Genomic DNA, 21,041 nt, shown 5'->3' with positions numbered 1-21,041 from the left:
CCCGCCAAGCCCTTTCGCAAGCTGCTTCTCCTGCCAGCACTGCTACCCCCACTCTCCTCCTGGCAAACTCCTACTCACTCCTCAGAATGCAGCTCACGCATCGCCCCCTCTGAGAACTGCTGTCCTCCTCCCCCAGGCTGGCGTGTGCGCCTGCATCCCCCTCTGTTGGCCCCCAGAGCCTTGAACATCCCTTTCTCTTCACTCTGAGCTCTTATTCATCTGCTTACCTCCCTGTCAGCACCAGAACACTGCGAGCTCTTGTCACAGGATCTCTGTCCTATTCATCTCAGCACAGCTTGGCTGGCCCAAAGAAACTCTTCCATTTTTTTTGTTGTGGTGGTGGTGGTTTGAGTAAATGGCACTATTTCAGGAATTTTGTAAAGTGTATTATCCTCTTGGGAATATACTTGGTTTAAGTAAGAAAGATGAGGCATAGATACTAAAACCTGGTTGACAAAAAAGAAACCTGTCATCAACAGCAGCTCGTACCAAAAGCGGCATGGTTTCACATGTCCTGGGGTTGCTGGTCCTGGCCAGAAGCAGCCCTGGCTCTAAAATACAGATTTGCCTCTATTAACAGCAGTTCAAACAAGCACAAGAAAATGTGGCACAGTAGATTCAGCAACAGAGGGGGAGTCAGAGGTCCTAGTGGGTAGGCTCTAGTGCTGGCTCTATTGGTAGTATAGCTTTTGAACAAGTCACATTGCTGCTTTAAGACTTAGTGTCTTCAAAATTTTTTTGGTTTTTTTTTGCTCTGTCACCCAGGCTGGAGTGCGATGGCGTGATCTCAGCTCACTGCAAGCTCTACCTCCTGGGTCACGCCATTCTCCTGCCTCAGCCTCCCGAGTAGCTGGGACTACAGGTGCCCGCCACCACTCCCAGCTAATTTTTTTGTATTTTTAGCAGAGACGAGGTTTCACCATGTTAGCCAGGATGGTCTCAATCTCCTGACCCCATGATCTGCCCGCCTCGGCCTCCCAAAGTGCTGGGATTACAGGCATGAGCCACTGCGCCCGGCCACGTCCTCATCTTTAACATAGATCACGCTGTGTGGTTCCTAAAGCCTTTGCTTCCCCTAGGACTCTTATTCTAATCTTACACTAACTGGCTAATACATTGACTGGCTGACCCCTCTACATATAAATGGCTAGATGTTAAGGAGTGAAGAGAGTTTGAATTAGAATTTTGGAGAAATAGCAAAGAAAATAACATATAGCCTATTTTTGTATTTTTAAGCTTGCTGTTTGAAGTAGGAGCTCATTTATTCCACATGGAAAAAAGCTTGATGATATACAGTGGAATTGTTAAAATCAGCTTCAGCAATATCTCACTGTGATAGTTTCATGAGTGCTTGAATGAAGACTAAAGAAAGGCTGATGGGAATAAGGAAAACCTGGTAACAGTGGGTTACAAACACTAGTCATGGAAGTAGCTAGAAAGAAGGGCAACTTGGGGGACTTAATGTGCTTTTTGTTTTGTAGAGTCTCTGGGTGGAGAGAACGTCATTATACTTGGTGCAGAGTTTGCCTGGCATTTCTCGCTGGTTTGAAGTGGAAAAACGTGAAGTGGTAAGGATCAGAGCTTATTCTCAAGCACTTTCTCATCACAGTTGTTCACTTAGAGTTGGTGCCATATATTCATTACTTCTCCTTTGACCCAGATTCTCTGGAAGCACTCATAGTAAAATAGTGAATGTTTATAGTATTGGCTGCTATTACCAAGCTGAGAAGGTAAACATTAATATTGTCCTAATGCATCCAGACGGAGGGATTCCTTGAAAACTCAATTTGCTACATGTAAAAAAAACTACTCAGGCCCTTGAGTTAGGAGTCTTGGAATTCCAGCTCTCCTAATTGCTATAGCTGTGTGACCTTCAATGCTTACTGTGTCAGACCAGTGCTAATGCTACCTGCTTTCTGTTAATCATCGTATCAAAGCTATGAGGTATATATTCTTATTCCTGTTTTTGCAATGTTTGACAAGAGGTCAAAAGCCTTTGCCAGAGATCACATAGCAAGATGTTGAAGAGAGACTCCAACGCAGATATTTCTGATTCCAAAGCCAGTTATATTAATCTCTTCTAGCTATGTTTTTCTTACAGGCTGAAGGAGGCTAATGTCAAGTCTCTGCCCAGTGCCCGATGCACAGTAGGTCTGTGTTGTTACAGTTCCCAGTAGAAAGGATGGCAGCATATTAATCTCTCTGAGCAGTCCTGATCTACAGTGGGTACCGCTACAGAACCTGGTAACCACAGCTCCCAAGAACCCTCAGGTTGTAAAATGTGACCCCAGCTCGAGTCCCCAGTTGTGGAGAGCAGGGAGAGCAGCAGCTGAAGGCAGCCACATCCAGGGTGGGACCCCCACCCAGCTGTCTGTGCTGCTCTTCCAGCTGACAGCACCTCGATGTCAGCCACAGCCTCACAGTCTCACAGCCTTCCTTGCTACATCCATTATAGCCATTTATTAATTTTATTTCACTTAGTGGAAATGTTCATTTGTTTCACTGCAGAAATAATGTGTTTGTCATTCGTTTTTGAGCCTGGATCTCACCCTTTTGATCGCTGTAGTTCTCTGATAGGAAGTGTGCCAATTGTACAAATATAATGTAATTCATACCTTATTTAGGTCACAAGGCTATTCCTTCAATCCAGTAGAAAGAACAGCTCCTGACCAAATTGTTTTTCAAGAATTGTCTTACCTGAAATGTCTCAGCATTGAAACTACTCTCAGCCTATCATGTTCAATTAAGCTAAGGATTTGAAAATTAAAATTGAACTCTATTCAGCAGATTACATCAGTGTAGTTGTATTCTTGTCCAGTCTCAGGTCCAGAGTCCCCAAAAACTGGCTGCTTACACATTGTGCCCTGGTACCTTCCATGGAAGAGGGGAGACTGCTAAACGCAGTGCTCAAAAAGTCTTATTATGCTTCCTGCTGAATGGCATGGGTCCAACTTAGAGAAGTGTTTTTAGTCATCCATGCTGCATTAATGATTCAGAGAGCCTTTAGCTACTTACTACCCAGAGCATTAAATCCTGTGAAGTCTCACCAATGGTCCTAGCCCTTGGAAATGTCATACACACATACAATGCTAATAAAAAATAGCATGCTGATAATGATAAAAGGAGCATTACTAAACACAACCTTTCAAACATCAGCTGCCTACTTTATTAGAATATGTAATCTTATGTTCTGTCAAATAGAACAAATCAAACTCAACTGTTTTGTTCCCTGAACACAGCCCACTCTTAACAGCTTTTGTGTTTTTCTCTTGTTCTTGCTGCCTAGAATGTCCTCACTATCGATTAAAGCTATTGGTTTCCTGGTTTAACTTCTAGTGTAGAAGGTCTTCAAGAACAGGGACAGGTAGTAGGTACTCAATACAAGTATATCACATTGAATTGAAATTCCTCATCTGCAGATGCCAATGTCTGAAAACCAAGAGATGCTTTCATTTGACTCCAAAGCTCATTTGCTAATAATACACCCAAGCTTTTCTAATGCAAGTCCATTTATTAACTGTATTTCACTTAGTGTGAAGGTTCATGTGTTTCACTGTAAAAAAACTGTATTTCCTTTTTTGTTTTTGAGACTGGATCTTCCTCTGTCACCCAGGCTAGAGTGCAGTGGTACAATTATGGTTCACTGCAGCCTTGACCTCCCGGCCTCAAGTGATCCTCCCACTTCAGTCTCCCAAGTAGCCGGGACCACAAGCATGTGCCACCACAACTGGCTACTTTTCTGATTTGTTGTAGAGATGAGGTCTCACGATGTTGCTCAGGCTAGTCTCAAGCTCCTGGGCTCAAACAGTCCTCTGGCCTTTGTCTCCCAAAGTGCTGGGATTACAGGCATAAACCACCATGCCCGGCCTTATTAATGTAATGCATTTGATTAGAGGAACCTGCCCTAGATCCTGCTGGGGGTTTTATAATATACCATATATGGCCCTATACTGCCTTTCTAAAATCTGAAAAGTTCTTAATTCTGAAACATATGGCACCAAAGGTTTCAGATGAAATTGGGGACCTTTATTTTCTAATTCATAGACCCCCTCAATGGCTTATCAACTTTTGTGAAGATATCAATGCCTTTGAACTGTTGTTTCCTCTGTAGTTTATTTATTATTTTCAAAACCCAAAAAAGTGTTTTTGTCCTGATTAAAAAATAAGCTCATTTCAGCTAGGTGCCATGACTCACCTGTAATCCCAGCACTTTGGGAGGCTGAGACAGGTGGATCACCAGAGGTCAGGAGTTCAAGACCAGCCTAACCAACACAGTGAAACCCCGTCTCTAGTAAAAATACAAAAAATTAGCTGGGCGTGGTGGCATGCACCTGTAGCCCAGCTACTTGGGAGGCTGAGGCAGGAGAATTGCTTGAACCCGGGAGGCAGAGGTTGCAGCGAGCTGAGATCACACCACTGCACTCCAGCCTGGGCAACAAGAGCGAAACTCTTGTCTCAAAAAAAAAAAAAAAAAAAAAAAACTAAGCTCATTAAAAACTTTTAATCAAGACAAACATTTATAGTTTAGAATCCATAAATAATTTTTTTAAATCCAACTAAAGATCACGATAATATTGTCATACCACATCCTGCCCATCAGAAAACAATGTGCCTGTTTCTAAATACTGTATACCCAGAAGCTAACCAGTCCTCAGCGCCCCACCGATAGCGCCACCTAGTGCCTGATTACTGCAGTAGCCTCCTGAAAGATTAGCTTTCCAACCCTTATCCCTGTAGTCTCTTTTGTACTTCGCAGCCAGTGACCTTTTAAAACTTAAGTTATAGCATACAAAAATAGAGAAAATATATAATGATATAATGAACCTGACTTACCCATCATTACTTCAACAGCCATCAAAAAGGCCAGTTTTGTTTCATCTACATGTCTACCTGCTCCTTCTCAACTGGACTGTTTTTGAAGTAAATCTCAGATGTCATATCACTTCATCTACAAATATTTTAGTATTCATATTTATTTTTAAAAACCTGAAATATTGTCACATTAAAAATTAACAGTAATTCCTTGACCATAAAATGTACAGTGTTCATTCATACTTTACCAAATCTTTTATTCTGCATTTTAGACCAGCCTGGGCAATGTAGTAAGACGCCATCTCAACAAAAAATTTTAAAAATTAGCCAGCATGGTGGCATATGTCTGCAGTCCTAGCAACCTCCTACTCCAGAGGTTGAGGCCAAAAGATCACTGGAGCCCAGGAGTTTGAGGTTACAGTGAACTATGATCATACCACTGTACTCTAGCCTCAGTGACGGTCTCAACCCTGTCTCTTTTTTTAAAGAAAAATTATATATTTTTAGGCTGGGCACGGCGGCTCATGCCTGTAATCCTGGCACTTTGGGAGGCCAGGGCAGGCAGATCACTTGAGGTCAGGAGTTCAAGACCAGCCTGGCCAACATGGCAAAACTTTGTCACTACAAAAAATACAAAAATTAGCTGGGCATGGTGGATCACACCGGTAATCCCAGCTACTCAGGAGGCTGAAGCAGGAGAATTGCTTGAACCCAGAAGGTGGAGGTTGCAGTGAGCCAAGATTACGCCACTACACTCCAGCCTGGGCAACAGAACAAGTGAGACTGTCTCAAAACAAGAAAGAAAAATTTTATTTTTACTCTGTTATTCGAATCCAGATTTAAATAAAGGCCATGCATTGCAGTTGATTGAAATGTCTTCTAAGTCTCTTTCAAGCTATACGTTTCCCCTTGCATCACTTTCCTTATTTTTTTTTGTTGAAGAAACTAGGTTGTTTATCCTGAAATGTTTCCTTACGTGTGGATTCTGCAGACTGCATCCCAGTGAAGTCATTTAACATGTTTCTCTGTCGCCTGTATTCCTTGTAAATTGGTAGTTAGAACTAGAGACTTGATGAAATGTTTTGCTTTTATTTTCACAAGACTACTTCATACTTGGTGTTATGTGCTACTGGTTGTCGTGTGTGTGTGTGATGCTGGCAGCCACTGGTGATCATTGACCAGATCTATTAATCTTTTATGGGTCACAAAATGGTGATATTTTATCATTTCATGTTTATTTACTCATTGGAATACTTCTGTAAACATAAATGTCCTCTCACGAAATATTTGATTGAGGCCGGGCGCGGTGGCTCAAGCCTGTAATCCCAGCACTTTGGGAGGCCGAGACGGGTAGATCACGAGGTCAGGAGATCGAGACCATCCTGGCTAACACGGTGAAACCCCGTCTCTACTAAAAAATACAAAAAACTAGCCGGGCGAGGTGGCGGGCGCCTGTAGTCCCAGCTACTCGGGAGGCTGAGGCAGGAGAATGGTGGGAACCCGGGAGGCGGAGCTTGCAGTGAGCTGAGATCCGGCCACAGCACTCCAGCCTGGGCGACAGAGCGAGACTCCGTCTCAAAAAAAAAAAAAAAAAAAAAATATTTGATTACCCTGAGGTACAGTAAAGATAATGCTGTATTCTACAAAAGCGACCAGAGGGGTTTTTGTTTGGTTGGTTTTGTTTTTAGTATCATTAGTAACTCATGGATGTAAGCATATTTGTTTTGTTTTAATCCATTGCAGTTATTCTTATTAAATTTCAAAATGTTCCATCTTTGCCTGTTGGAAGCCTCATCAGAATGGCTCCTGAGTCTTTTTTCACAGTATCCAAGTAGTCTTTGTTACTGAGCTAACACACAGGATCTGACTGTCAAATTCCACAGAGGACTCAGTGACCCCTCCCAGCATCAAGCTTTGCTAGTAATTTAAAGGCAGGCAGGATGCTCAGATAAAGCAGTGAGATTTCTGAGACATCACGCGTGCCAGGTCCTTCTTCCCCACATCAGTAATAATTCAGAATTATAGGTGGAGTCCCTAAGTGAGGTTCACAAGGTTCCTCATTCAGAAGCACATTTAAATTATGAAGTGTCAATTAGGAAACGTTCCATTTTCTACTCCAGAGAGTTAGTTGTAAAGCTTCTCAGGGACATTCTGTAATCATGCCTCATGGCTTCTGGTTTATTTACTTAAAGAAATCCTTTGACTGGGGACTTCCCTCTTGGGCATTCCGTAGATAACATCTCTTCCCCCTAGCAATTATTTTTAGTCTGTTTACTTGAAGGTTCAATTGACAAAGAGATAAGACATAGTCACCTGTCTTTTCTGTCCCCTAAGGACATTGCCCAGTAAAGAAAATGAATGGATCACAGGCCAGATACTTTCATGTTTGCCTCCCAGATACTTGAAGGACTTCCTGGTAAGACAGGTGGTCTGGGATCACTTGAACGTCTCCTGCCCTAGACCTGAAAGCAGCTATTTCTCCAATGACTCTTTATTCATTTTGGTGGTAAACAGTATTTACAGATTGTAATCTGAGGGATGGAGGAAAGTAATTCTTGGTGAACACTCTATATCACATATCTTTGCACATTTCTTTGACCGTCCCCTTAGATTTCCCTAGAAGTGAATTAATCAAAAGTATCCTCACTGTAACCATTGATTCATGGATCAGCAATGGGATATATCATTTACACCCTGTCTAGAGGGGATAACTAGTCTTAGGAATACTTATTTCCCCAGTATCTTCTCCAACACTAAGTGTTGTATATTTTAATCTTTCCAAATAGACCAAAATTATACTGGGGTTGGATGTTTTGTTTCAGCATTTTTTGAATGCTGAGTGAAGATATGTTTTCATATATTGATGTACTCTATTTTCTTGTGTGAATGCACCAATCATATCCTTTGTCTCTTCAGTATTTGGCAAATACTAACATTTTGTCTATCCTTCATGTTGGAAATATTTTCCAAGTCGTTTGTATTTTGCCTATGTTTATTATATCTTGTTTTATTTACTTTCTAGAAAATTTGATTTTTAATAGCATTTGAATTTACAAAGATGAAGATTGCTTTTTTCTTATACCCAAAAGTACATAAAATCTATTGTAACCATTTTTAGGTGTGCAGTACAGTAGTGTTAACTATATATACATTGTTGTGCAACAGGTATCTAGAAGTTTTTCATGTTGGAAACCTCAAACTCTGTATTCACTCAACAGCAGTTCTCTTCTCCCCTTCCCCCTAGCCCCTGGGAACCACCATTCTATGTTCTAAGATGTTTTGCTTACTTTTTAACTTTCAGTTACTCAGAGCTCTCAGACTTCCTTTATGGTTTAACTTTTGTGTTCATAAAACAAAGATTTACTGTTACAAATAATCTGAAAGTAAATACCCATTTTCCACCATTCAGGTAAAGAAACAGAACATTGCCAGCCGTATCCTGCAGGCCTCCCATGCACCCCTTCTCAATTATAGCTCCATCTTCACCATAAAAAGTAGTCAGTATCCTGACTTTTATGGTATCCATTGCCTTGCTTAGTTTATCACCTATTTGCCTCTCTAAACAAGTCAATTTAGTTTTACCTGGTTTTGAACTTTATATAACATACTAGTTGTGTTCTATTGAGACATATTTGACTCAGTGTTATTTGTAGTATTTGTCCATGTTATTGCATGTGACTGAAGTTTGTTTCATTGCTGTATGCTATTCCATTCCATGAACATATCACAATATGTTTATTCTCTTGTCAATGGACTTATGGAGTTTGGAGATTATGAACATTTTTGTATGTTTCCTGGTATATACATACAAAAACCTCCTACTCCACTTTTCCTTATATGCCTAGAATTTCTGAATCATAAGATATAGATATACACACACACACCCCTATATATATCTTCACCTGTTTTTCCAAAGTGAAGGTACCAACTTAAACTTCCAGTAGCAGTAATCGAGAGTCCGTTGCTCACAATCTCACTCTCATCTGCTGTTGTCATTTTTGTTTTTACTATTTCAGTGGGTGTTTAGTAGTATGTTATTGTAGTAGTATTTTTCACATCTTTGATCACAAATGAGGCCCAACACCTTTTCATTATTTGTTTACTGGCCATTTGAATTTATTCCTTTGTAAGTCGCTGTTTAATTCATTTGCTCGTTTTTTATTTGGTTGTTTACCTTTTTCTTATTGGTTTTTAAGAGTCCTTATAAACCCTGAACATGTGCTTTTTGATGGTTACACATGTTACAAAATCTTCTATGTTCTTGCTTATCTTCCCTTCTCTTTGTGTCTTTGATGAATGTTCAGTCTTAATATTCTAGGATTTTTCAGTGTTGGTTTAAGATGATCTAAGTGACCTTTAAAAATTCTAATTTGTTTCCTTGCCTGCATGAACCAATATTTAAATATGCTTATTGTAATCCTGAATTACTTGATTGCTGAGAGCTTGGCAGACCTTCTCTTCAAGGAAAATGTCAATGGCAATAGCAATCTCAATGACATACATTTGAAGAGCACTTTTACCATTTTCACAATTAGGTCCTCCATACAGCCTGGAATTTTTAAGTCATTATGATTCTATTTGGCTTTCCAACAAATAGATCCTGCAGTATATATTATCTTGTTTTCTATAATTCCCAACTGTGTGCCATCCTGTGCCACCTTATGGTGCTGTTATATATACATATGAGGTTCATATGGCATATGTCCCATCTTCCCAACTAGGCTGAAAGCTCCTTGACATCAGAGGATCCATAAATGCATCTTTATATCTCCCATGGTGCTTTGTATCAAATAAGCATTGAGAAGGGTGATAATATTCAGGGTCTCTGAATATTTAACCCTTCAAAAGAAAAAAAAAACTGGTTTTAAAAGACATGAGATGCTTGGATATTATTTTAAGGATTAAATTGGTTGTTGCAGTGCTAATATAGAATTGATGATTATCCAAACCACATTTCAATGAATAAATATAATTACCTTACCCTTTCCAAACCTTGCTAATGAACATCCCACTTGAGTCTATTCTACAGAATGGCCCCTGGTAGAGATATTGATGGAAGCCAAGGGGGAGCGCAGATAATTCAGAACATGGATAAACTACTTTGTCTTTCTTCTTGAATGTCACAAATTCAACATATATTTATGTTCATTTGCTTCTCAGGTAGAAATGAGTCCTCTGGAAAATGCAATTGAAGTGCTGGAAAATAAGAATCAGCAACTGAAGACTCTGATTAGTCAGTGTCAGACAAGACAGATGCAGAATATTAATCCCCTGACGATGTGCCTGAATGGAGTTATAGATGCTGCAGTTAATGGTGGTGTTTCCAGGTACCAAGAGGTAAGGATTAGGTATTGTTTCAGAGAAAGTTTTCAATTGTGAAACCCTTCTCAGGGTTTCATGAATCTTTTTTTCAGACTGTGTACCCATATCAGCACGCAAACACAGGGCTGCAATTGACACAGAGTCCTTTGTTAAACAGAGCAAAACATACAGTCATTTGTAATTGCTCAGTAACTCCATTTTCCCAACATGTTATATTTTGATAATAAAAATGTGTGTGTATTCATTCTTGCATGAATAAAAGTAGAAAGGACGTTAGGATTGTTTAATAAATATCCACCTAAAATAATTTCTCTAAGCAAAGAAGTTCATGGGCATAGAAAAGTCTGATCTGGGCTGGGCTCAGTGGCTCACACCTGTAATCCCAGCACTTTGGTTTGAGACCAGCTTGAGCAACATAGGAAGATCCTATCCCAATTTAAAAAAAAAAAAAAAAAAAAAAGACAAGACCAATCTTGCTTAGATGATGCTTTAAGTGGACCTTTCATCTGCTCTCTTAAACAGAAAGATACAGTACCCTGGAAGGTAAGGCCACCATCTGGGTCACACTGAATCTTAAGGCAGTTTGTTTTAGGATACAAGCCATATAGCTTATTGATTTGGGTTTGTTCTTTATTTTACCAAGGGTACTTATTGTACAATCACTGATCTTCCTTTAACAATTCTTATGTTTCCATTCTGACCAACCACCTACGCTCGTAATCAGCCCATCTGTCCCAAAATGTGGTTTATAATGGTGTCATTTCCATAAAGATGCCAGGTCTTTAAAAACAACTTGTCTTTGACTTGTCTTGTAACTCCACTGAAGTAGACTGATTCTCCTTTCCCTTACTAGGCATTCTTTGTCAAAGAATATATCTTAAGTCACCCTGAAGATGGGGAGAAAATTGCACGATTAAGAGAGCTGATGCTTGAGCAGGTAAGTGAAGCAGAAGCCAATCCCCTTCTATTTTGCCTGGATATGTGCTCGCTTACCTAGAGCCCCCTCTGCATGGTTTCCTGCATCAGTGGTCTAACTGAAGCGGGCAAGCAAGGGTCACAGATTCCTGTAATATATCCCAACTTGCTAATTTCTACTTTTTCTTCCCACTGGGATGCAAAAATTAATTTAACAATGAGTAGACTATGGCAGCCAGTTACAGGTTGAGTATCTTTTATCCAAAATACTTGGGACCATAAGTGTTTCAGATTTTGGAATATTTGCATTTACATAAGGGATATCTTGGGAGAGGGACCCAAGTCAAATAACAAAATTTATTATTTCATATACATCTGACACACATAGCCTGAAGGTCATTTTATATAATATTTTAATAATTTTGTGCATGAAGTTTCGACTATAACCCATTACATGAGGCTGGGTGTGGAATTTTCCACTTGTGGCATCATGTTGGCACTCAGAAGGCTTCAAATTTTGGAGCATTTCTGATTTTCAATTTTTGGATTAGGGATGCTCAACCTATGAAACAAACAGCTTCATGTGGTCTCTTAAAACATTCTTTGAACATTCTCCTCCTAGAGACTTGCTGTAGGTTTGATGCCAACTCCAAATATGAGTGCATGAATGAATGAGATTGTTACGTAAGCATTATAATAAGGAAGTGGGCAATCAATAGACCTTGCTTTAAAGCAGTGTCATATTTTGCAAAGTAAACCTATAGATTACATGATATGGACAAAACTAGATACAACTCATCATTTTCTACCCCAGAGAAGCGTGGTTTATTTTATTTATTTGGAACCGTCAAGTACAAATAACTGGAAGGAGTAATCTGTTGCCTACTGTGTCCCTATTGACAGCTCTCAGCCTGAAAATGGTTTGAAAACCTCTGAGGTAGGAGACATGGTTGGAAGCCTGTGTTAAACAGGAAATAAAAACATTTGATTCCTGTGAAAAGCGGAATATGTGTGATGAAATGTGACAAAGGCATCTGTTTCTACTCAATAATGCCAAATTAATAAGTAAAGCATGCTCTTTGGATTAGAAAATGATGAGGTTGTGTCTGGTTTTCATCCATTTTTTTATGCTCTGTAGGCTTAGTCCACAAAACCTAATACTGCAGGGAAAGAGGTGGCCATAGAAGACAGAGAAGAATTACTTGAAGCTGATCTGTAAGGAAATAAAGAATAAGTCAAGTTCCCAATGTGACTCTGGGTGTTTGTAGATACTAGAAGTGAGCAGTTTAGGTCATCCAATACTTAGAATTATGCAATGACTTTAACCTTCATTGATTTTTAAAGATCTGTGTTTTACCTCTTATGAATGGTTCACTTCACCCCAGGACTGTATCTGCTGGATTCAGCCTGACTGAATTATTTCCCCAGAATTAAATGGTAGCTCAGCGTCAAGAAGACTCCCAAGAAAAATAAAACCAGGGAACCTTTATTTCTTCTATGTCCTGCTTGATTATGTTCCTGAAACCGTGGAAAGAGCCATGGCCTAGGAAATGTGAGATTTCTATTATAAGACAAGCAGTGCACATATGACTGTCAATGTGACCTTGGCCAAGTCTCATCATCTCTCTGGGGAGGTGGACTGGAGAGGGCACCATCCTTCTCTGGACCTCTGCAAAGTAGTTCAGATAAACTCTCTAGAGGACAGGGACATGCACCACCCCAATGCTTCTTCCAGGACAGCCTTACGCTGCCTCAGCTGCAGGAAATGTGGCTATCGACAGACATCTCCAGCTGTCAGGCCCTTCAGGGATTGCCTTGGCTGCAGAGAGCCACTTGGCCCAAGGTTGCTACCTTCTCAGTGGTGCACTTCCCAGACTGAGGAAGCAATAGAAAGCCTGGCCATTTGGGCCCAACACAGGACAACTCAAACAGACCATTAAAGGTCCAGAGGTTGAGGTAGGAGGATCATCTGACACCAGGAATTCAAGACTAGCCTGGGCAACATAGCAAGACCCCATCTCTACAAAAACCTACAAACTAGCTGGGTGTGGTGGTGCATGTCTGTAGGCCCAGCTACTTGGGAGGCTGAGGTGGGAGGATCATCTTAGCCTAGGAGTTCGAGGTTGCAGCGAGCTATGATCACACCACTGCATTCCTTCCTGGGAAGCAGAGAGAGACTCTGTCTCTAAAAAGATTAAAATACAAATAAATGTTTAAAAACGTTCCAGAGGTCCCTTGGGTTTGGCAGCAGCTGACAGGACTGCTGTGCAGCCCAACTTCTTTTCTTGTCAAGTCCGGCTTCTGTCCCTCCCCCTGACAGGCATCAGTCAATCCCAAGGTACACCCTTATAAACATTATGATCTCCATGCTGGAGTCTGCTTCCCAGCACACTTGCAACTTGCAACAATCTGTGAACAAAAGGGAAGTCACCTAACGCTAGTGTTTAAAATGGAGAAGACGGGGCCCCTATGTTTAGATTCACCTCCTACATTCCTTCCATGTCCTCATCACAGATGTGGCCTCTCCCTTTATGCCTCAGACACACTTCACTCCAACTGTGCCTTTCAGAGGCATCCTTGATATTTGTTATGCAAATGTGCAGGCAGTGGGCAGCATCCAGAGCCCTGTCCCTTAGGGAAGGTGCTGGATGCCCCAGCCCGCCAGGGTCAGTCCTGTTTGACCTGAGCTTTCAACCTAAAATCTTCACAAGCTGCAAAGATTAAAAACAGCAACAATAACAACAAAACCTTGTAGTGATGTAGGATTCATTTTCCTCCCAGTCTGTGAAATTTGTCCTTTTGACCATGTTAGCATGGGGGGCATTTTTTAAATACAAAAGACAGCTGCTGCTCAAATCAAAGGAATCACACGCTATTGATGGTTGAACAAAGAAAGGTTGAATGTTTACCTTCATCTCTTCGGATCCTCACAGCAGGAAAGTTTTTTAAGTAGGACCTGCTGTCTTGTTGAATTATAAGTGAAAATGAATAATTTTTTTTTGGTTTTTTGTTTTGTTTTTTGTTTTTGAGACAGAGTCTAGCTCTGTCACCTAGGCTGGAGTGCAGTGGCGTGATCTTGGCTCACTACAACCTCCACCTCCCGGATTCAAGCAATTCTCCTACCTCAACCACCTGAGTAGTTGGGACTACAGGCACGTGCCACCACACCTGGCTAATTTTTGTATTTTTAGTAGAGACAGGGTTTCACTGTGTCAGCCAGGCTGGTCTTGAACTCCTGACCTTGTGATCAGCCCGTCTTGGCCTCCCAAAGTGCTGGGATTACAGGGGTGAGCCACGCGCCTGGCCAGGAATAATCTTTTTAAACAAAAACAAGAAGCATAGAAACTGTCATAGAATTCCTTTTCATTTTTTCCATCCTCCCTGGCAGATTCTGAAAGTCTGTGGGAGGGATGGATGAGCACAGAGGAACCCGATGGGAGAGAGAAGGAAAATGTGGGGGAGAGGATGCCATGCAAAGAAGAGATCCTTAGGGGAGAATTGCCGGCCCTCTTAACAGGGAGCAGTGCCCACCCCTATTCCTTCTCCACCCTGGGAAGAGAAGGAAGTGTCCAAAAGACACGTAACTGTTACGAAGCATTGTAATTATAGGTCTAAAATACGTGGGAAAGAAGCCTGGGGGAGTAGGAAAATTAATCTGAAATCAGAACCAAGTTCTAATCCCCATTTGTCTTTTATCCATGAAGGATTTTTCAGATCCTCAGTTTTTCTTCACCTGTAAAGTGACAACTGTTCCTACCTTGTCAGAGGCAGAGGATTAGCAGTAATGTAAGCAAAATGCATAGTAAAGTGTTTGGCCCATAGCAGGCACTTAGTGAGAGGTAGTCATTGATGTGAGGTTTTTTCCTTATATTGTTAATTAAGGCACAGATTCTGGAATTTGGTTTGGCCGTGCATGAGAAGTTTGTACCTCAAGATATGAGACCCCTTCACAAAAAGCTGGTCGACCAATTCTTCGTGATGAAGTCGAGCTTAGGGATACAGGTATGTACACTTAGGTGTCCATGGCGGGGCAGCCTGACCACTGCCGTTTGCTTGTTAAAGGGATGATGATATATCCAATAGTGACATCTTTTGGTTTTTCTACCGAACTGCACTGTTTTACCAGGGAGCCCTCAAATACAATTGCCTTGTCTGCTATTTGCGAGGCTTTCCTTTTGGGAAAACACAAATGTAAGCGAGGAAAAGCCAAATAATTCTGGAACTTGCTTTAATAGCTCCCTATGTAAAGATTTGATGACAATTAGGATGTGTGTCTAGTATGCTAACCTATCTCATCAGTAATTTTGCCCATATCATTACTGTAATGAGATATTTCCTTCACTACATCTTTAGGAGTTCTCTGCTTGTATGCAAGCCAGTCCTGTCCATTTTCCTAATGGAAGCCCTCGTGTGTGTAGAAACTCAGCACCTGCCTCTGTGAGCCCAGATGGTACCAGGGTAATTCCTAGACGCAGGTAAGTCATATTCCAAATTATCTTACAATTTGGCCTCATCCACAAGATGTTCTGGAGTGGTTCTCTCATTCTTTATGGCACAATTTGTCAAATATGCTATTTCTTAATGAAATAACTAACCCACGAGGCAGCTGCAGACATCTGCCACTGGTGAAACAGCAACAGCGTGAGAAATAAATAAACTCAAACATTTGATTATATTGAGGCAAACAGGAGAAAACAAAATGGGATATATTCCCCCCCCCCCTTTGGTTTCATAGCATTCTAGCACATGATAAAGTACAATTTGGAGACTGAGTTAATGTCCTTTTTTTTCCCCCGAAACAGCCCATTAAGTTACCCAGCTGTCAACCGATATTCTTCCTCCTCACTGTCCTCACAAGCTTCTGCTGAAGTAAGCAATATTACAGGGCAATCAGAAAGCTCTGATGAAGTCTTTAACATGCAGGTACTTAATTAGCTTTTTGTCTGGTTGTGTTTATTCCTTTTCTGTCTCAGTCATGAGTGTTTCTGTTCATTCTGCTGCGCTGATGAACAGGCCAACAAGCAAGAACTTGGCTTAAGGACAAACCTTTAAACACTCTTCTTGCTTTATGGGTCTCTAGAGTCTACAAAGACGTTTCTCTTAAAACTGCCCCATCGCTCTAAGACGACATCAGCAAGCGATGGAAAAGCCCAGGCACGCTGCACAGGGTTCAGCTCTGAGACCTGCCCCAAGTTCCTTCTGCAGTCCGGGACTCTCAAAGTGTGTCGCCACTCACTAGCTGCCTCTTAGCTTGCCTTTTTATTTATTTTTTTTTTTTACGGGTCTGACTCTGTCGCCCAGGCTGGAGTACAGTGGTGCGATCTTGGCTCGCTGCAACCTCTGCCTCCTGGGCTCAGGCAGTTCTCCTGCCTCAGCCTCATGAGTAGCTGGGATTACAGGTGTGCACCACCACGCCCGGCTAATTTTTGTATTTTTAGTAGAGACGGGATTTCACCATGTTGGCCAGGATGGTCTCAAACTCCTGACCTTGAGTGATCCACCCACCTTGGCTTCCCAAAGTGCTGGGATTACAGGCGTGAGCTACTGCGCCCAGCCCCTCTTAGCATTCCAAAATGGCTTTTTGTTCTTTAAGACGACATGATTTGTCTAGGTGCAGTGACTCATGCCTATAATCCCAACACTTTGGGAGGCCGAGGTGGGCGAACTTGAGATCACTTAAGATCCGGATTTTGAGACCATCCTGGCCAACATGGTGAAATCCCATCGCTACTAAAAATACAAAATTAGCCGGGCATGGTGGCACACACCTGTAATCCCAGCTACTCGGGAGACTGAGGCAGGAGAATTGCTTGAACCCAGGAGGAGGAGGTTGCAGTGAGCCAAGAGCACATCACTGCACTCCAGCCTGGGCAACAAAGTGAGACTCTGTCTCAAAGAAAAAAAAAAAATACACAATTTGAGGGTCTGTTTTAAAATTCTCTTTACTTATGTACATATCAGAAAGTTTCCAAAGTTTTTTTTTTTTTTAAACACAAGAAAAATGCAGTTTTTAGGAATTTTAGAGCTAGTATAACTCCTGCAACCATTTTATTTAAACACTACTAATATGGCATTTATGATAGTTCAGTAAGACTAAGCTGAAATTTTCCTCACCACTGTCTTTGAAAAAGGGGCATAACACATATTTCCCAATTCATGCTTTGAACATTTTTTTTTTTTTTTGAGACAGAGTCTTGCTGCGTTGCCCAGGCTGGAGTGCAGTGGCGCGATCTTGGCTCACTGCAAGCTCCACCTCCCGGGTTCATGCCATTCTCCTGCCTCAGCCTCCCAAGTAGCTGGGACTACAGGTGCCCGCCACCATGCCCGGCTAATTTTGTTTTGTATTTTTAGTAGAGATGGGGTTTCACTGTGTTGGCCAGGATGGTCTCGATCTCCTGACCGCATGATCTGCCCGCCTCGGCCTCCCAAAGTGCTGGGATTACAGGCGTGAGCCACCATGCCCGGTCGAACTTACTTTTACAGATAACGAGAAGGCACATTTTATGCCTTTTATAAGGCACATTTTATACCCACCTATTTTGGGGCCCTAGGCTGGAAGTCTGTCTACTTACACCTCAACCAAGGAATGCGCTGCTAACTGGTACAAAGTCACAGTGTGTAGCTGAATCTAACACGAAGGCATTCCTTTGGCAGGAGTCAAAATGTCAGACTTTTTATTAATTCATGCAGACTTCTTTGTCAATCTAAGTTACTAAGATTTTTCTATATTGTTAAATGGACTTTTTGCTGATTTGAAAAAAAAGTTGATGATTTTGTTTCAAATATGTCAGTGTTGTGGGCAGCCTTTAATCAGGGTGTGATAATAGCTCCCTGTGTGTTTCCAGCCAAGTCCATCTACCTCAAGCTTGAGTTCTACTCACTCGGCTTCACCTAATGTGACAAGTTCTGCTCCATCGAGTGCCAGAGGTCAGTGCCAGAGTGTGGGGAAGACCAAGGGTACCCAGAGAACATTCTAGTCCTGGGAACTATGGCCAGCTGCCACGCGTTCAGGCTCTCTTCTCCAAACAGGTGCAGCACCACTACCATGCTGATGCTCCTCTCTCCTTCTCTTCCCAGCTTCTCCTTTGTTGTCTGACAAACACAAACATTCCCGAGAAAACTCTTGCCTGTCCCCAAGAGAGAGACCATGCAGTGCCATCTATCCAACACCCGTGGAGCCTTCGCAGGTATCCTTGTAGGGTAGAGGAACTAGAAAACAAGGACGATTCTGGAATTGCTTACATATCTCTGCAGAAACACATGGTAGCTGCCGAAAGCAAGCGGCTGGGCATTGTCAGACCAATCCACCTGGTGAAGAGTGCACCTCTGTCTGCTGCCCATGGTTAGAAATTTCTGCCTGAGCCGTGTTTCTTTTTTTTCTTTCCTTTTTTTGAGACAGGATCTCACTGTGTCACCCAGGCTGGAATGCAGCGGCACAATCCTGGCTCACTGCAACCTCTGCCTCCCAGGTTCAAGTGATTCTCCTATCTCAACCTCCCAAGTAGCTGGGATTACAGGCATACACCACCACGCCTGGCTAATTTTTGTACTTTTAGTAGAAACGGTGTTTTGCCATGTTGGCCAGGCTGGTCTCGAACTCCTGACCTCAGGTGATCCACCCGCCTCGGCCTCCCAAAGTGCTGTGATTACAGGTATGAGCCACCATGCCCGGCCCTGAGCCATGTTTCTGATAGGGACACATGGTAGTTGCTTGGCAGTGAAGCTAAAAGGGAAATGGGAAATTTACCCTCCTTGATCTATTTCATTGCTGCTGCTTAAACATTACGCAAAGTAGTTGGGTGAATAAAGTGCCTGTGTGTGTTTGCATGCCCTGTGTATGTAACAGAAGTCTGGGGGAACGTCTTAGACTAGGAAAATACCCTTGAAGAGAAGCATTCTCCTGCCCAGCAGTCTTTGCCTTTGCCTAGACCTATTTAAAAGAGCTGCAACAGATTCCTTTCTGGGTACCCATGAGTATAGGAGCAATTTGTTTGCCTTTGCCATTCTTGAATGCATGAGAAAAGAGTGGTTCAGTCATTGGCCTTTCCCTGTCAACTCCTCATGGGAGGAAGGGAGCATGGCCCTCAGCCCCTGCCTGAACTTGGTTTTGAAGTGATCCCTGTTTTTTTGAGAGCAGAGACTTGGGCTCAGCCCTTGGGCACTTCGAGAGCCTTGAAGGTTGGTTTCAAAGTTGAAGATTCATGGGTAGCCTCTGAATTTTAAAGATTATTTGGGAATAATTTAGGAGCAGAGAAAAATAGTTATTTCTACGCCAGGTAATTTCTCTGTTTTTCTACACTGTCCTGGCAGAAGTCTGTAGCCGCATCTGGAAGTGAATGAGCGCGAGTGGGATTTGGCTTGATTGGTTTGTCTTTGCTGATTGTGTGATCCTCCCGAAAGTCCCGGGGTACCGCCTCTGCACAGTGCTGATGTCTTGCAGAAATTATATCTGAATGCATTTGGCTGGACTAGCTATTACCCTTTGTCACTCGATGATGCTGCAAGGGAATTTCTCAGTTTGTTCTGCTCCAGGAGAACTTGTTGCCAGCATGGGCAACTCTGAAAGCCTTCTCTGATTAGCCTCCCAAGTTTTCTGGTTTTAGCAAAATTGGAAGCAGTATGTATGTTGCCAAAATTTCAATAGTGCGCATTGCTGTAGTACATCTACTTTTAAGGACTTGGTACTTTCTATTTAATATATTAGGTAAAACTATGTAAAACTGGCATTTTTATAAGTTAAAAATTGTAGACTATCAACTATTTCATTTTTTTAACCTAATAAAGGATTTTTAACAGGCAGGGGTTAAATGTCATTCGCAAGTGATTTTTTGAACTAATATTTCTCCTTTAATTCTTACTTCTGTTTTATATCACCACTGTAGCATTTGTATTTATAAAGAACTCCATACAGGCCAGGTGTGGTGGCTCATGCCTGTAATCATAGCACTTTGGGAGGCCAAGGTGGGAGGACTGCTTGAGCCCAGGCGTTCAAGACCAGCCTGGGCAATAATAGTGAGATTCCATCTCAAAAAAAAAAAGAACTTCATAGCACAACTGCTATTTACGATTTATTTTTTACCTTCCATTTTATTATGAACATTTACCATTTACATTTAAAATGTAATACAAACTTTTCAAACACTCTCAAAACCTAAGGCTCTTCCCACCCCCTTTTACTTAAATCTAATTAAATTATTTATTCCTAGGCTCATCCTATCATATGAAAATTATTTTGAACCAAAAGTTTTAGTGAGGGGATAATCATCTCATTTTCTAAAAGGTTTCACATGTCCGTATATCACATCATAAAAATCAACCCTTGTACCTTTGCAGAGGATGCTGTTTAATCATATTGGAGACGGGGCCTTGCCACGCAGTGACCCAAATCTCTCTGCACCTGAAAAAGGTAAGACCAGCCGCATGATCAGGCCTGGAATGTGTAAGGGCTTGTTTTATCCTCATGTTCTCCAGTCTTCTGTGTGTCTGTGTGGAAAGCAGTGCTCTAGCGCTTTAATGATCAGGACTGGTATGCTTTTTAGGGGATTAATGAAAGACAGTTATTCATGATCATTTATCAAAAGCTGTTTTCCTATAAGATTTTAACAGCAGAATCTGAGCAAGATAGGAAGGCCTATGTTTAATGGTCTTTTGTTACCATCCAGTGAGTCACCCAGGCAATGCCTCCTCTTCCTGAAACAAAGTTGCCAATTAGGCTCCTTGTTCAGCACCGTGAAAATAGCTTCTCCCAGATCGATTCGGTGGTCCCATCCTTTGTCTCCCTTACAAAGCTCATTCAGCCAACTCATGTGTTGTTTGTTGTGACTCAGATATGGCTCTTGTACAATTAAATGCCATTTAAGAATTGCAATCCAGTGCATAATGGAGTGTGCCCTGCCTCAAGGTCACACAAAATGAGAACCAAACACATGGATAGCAGTAAATAGCCAATTAGGGTCAGTCTGCAACACAGCAGAAGATGAAGAGCAGATTAA

At 41.7% G+C, this 21,041-nt stretch overlaps 1 protein-coding gene across 7 annotated transcripts in view; it reads left to right on the top strand.

The window, feature by feature from the left end:
* The window catches only part of DOCK4 (dedicator of cytokinesis 4), a 473,807-nt gene that overhangs the window by 441,629 nt on the left and 11,137 nt on the right, over positions 1-21,041 (top strand). For 4 of the 7 annotated variants that reach the window (XM_074035824.1, XM_045387474.2, XM_065541074.1 and 1 more), the window contains 9 exons: positions 1,482-1,568; positions 9,973-10,149; positions 10,988-11,071; positions 14,932-15,051; positions 15,403-15,524; positions 15,852-15,972; positions 17,895-17,976; positions 18,127-18,236; positions 20,383-20,455. In XM_074035824.1, the coding sequence (XP_073891925.1) occupies positions 1,482-1,568; positions 9,973-10,149; positions 10,988-11,071; positions 14,932-15,051; positions 15,403-15,524; positions 15,852-15,972; positions 17,895-17,976; positions 18,127-18,236; positions 20,383-20,455 (976 nt within the window). The remainder of the gene's footprint in view (positions 1-1,481; positions 1,569-9,972; positions 10,150-10,987; positions 11,072-14,931; positions 15,052-15,402; positions 15,525-15,851; positions 15,973-17,894; positions 17,977-18,126; positions 18,237-20,382; positions 20,456-21,041) is intronic. The other 3 variants (XM_074035823.1, XM_074035825.1, XM_065541073.1) reach the window with 1 other exon arrangement.

This window comes from Macaca fascicularis, chromosome 3 (genome assembly GCF_037993035.2).
Source record: "Macaca fascicularis isolate 582-1 chromosome 3, T2T-MFA8v1.1".
NCBI classification, from domain to species: Eukaryota; Metazoa; Chordata; class Mammalia; order Primates; family Cercopithecidae; genus Macaca; species Macaca fascicularis.
The sequence above is the reverse complement of the archived record's forward strand: the minus strand, read 5'-3'. Positions and strand labels throughout refer to the sequence as shown.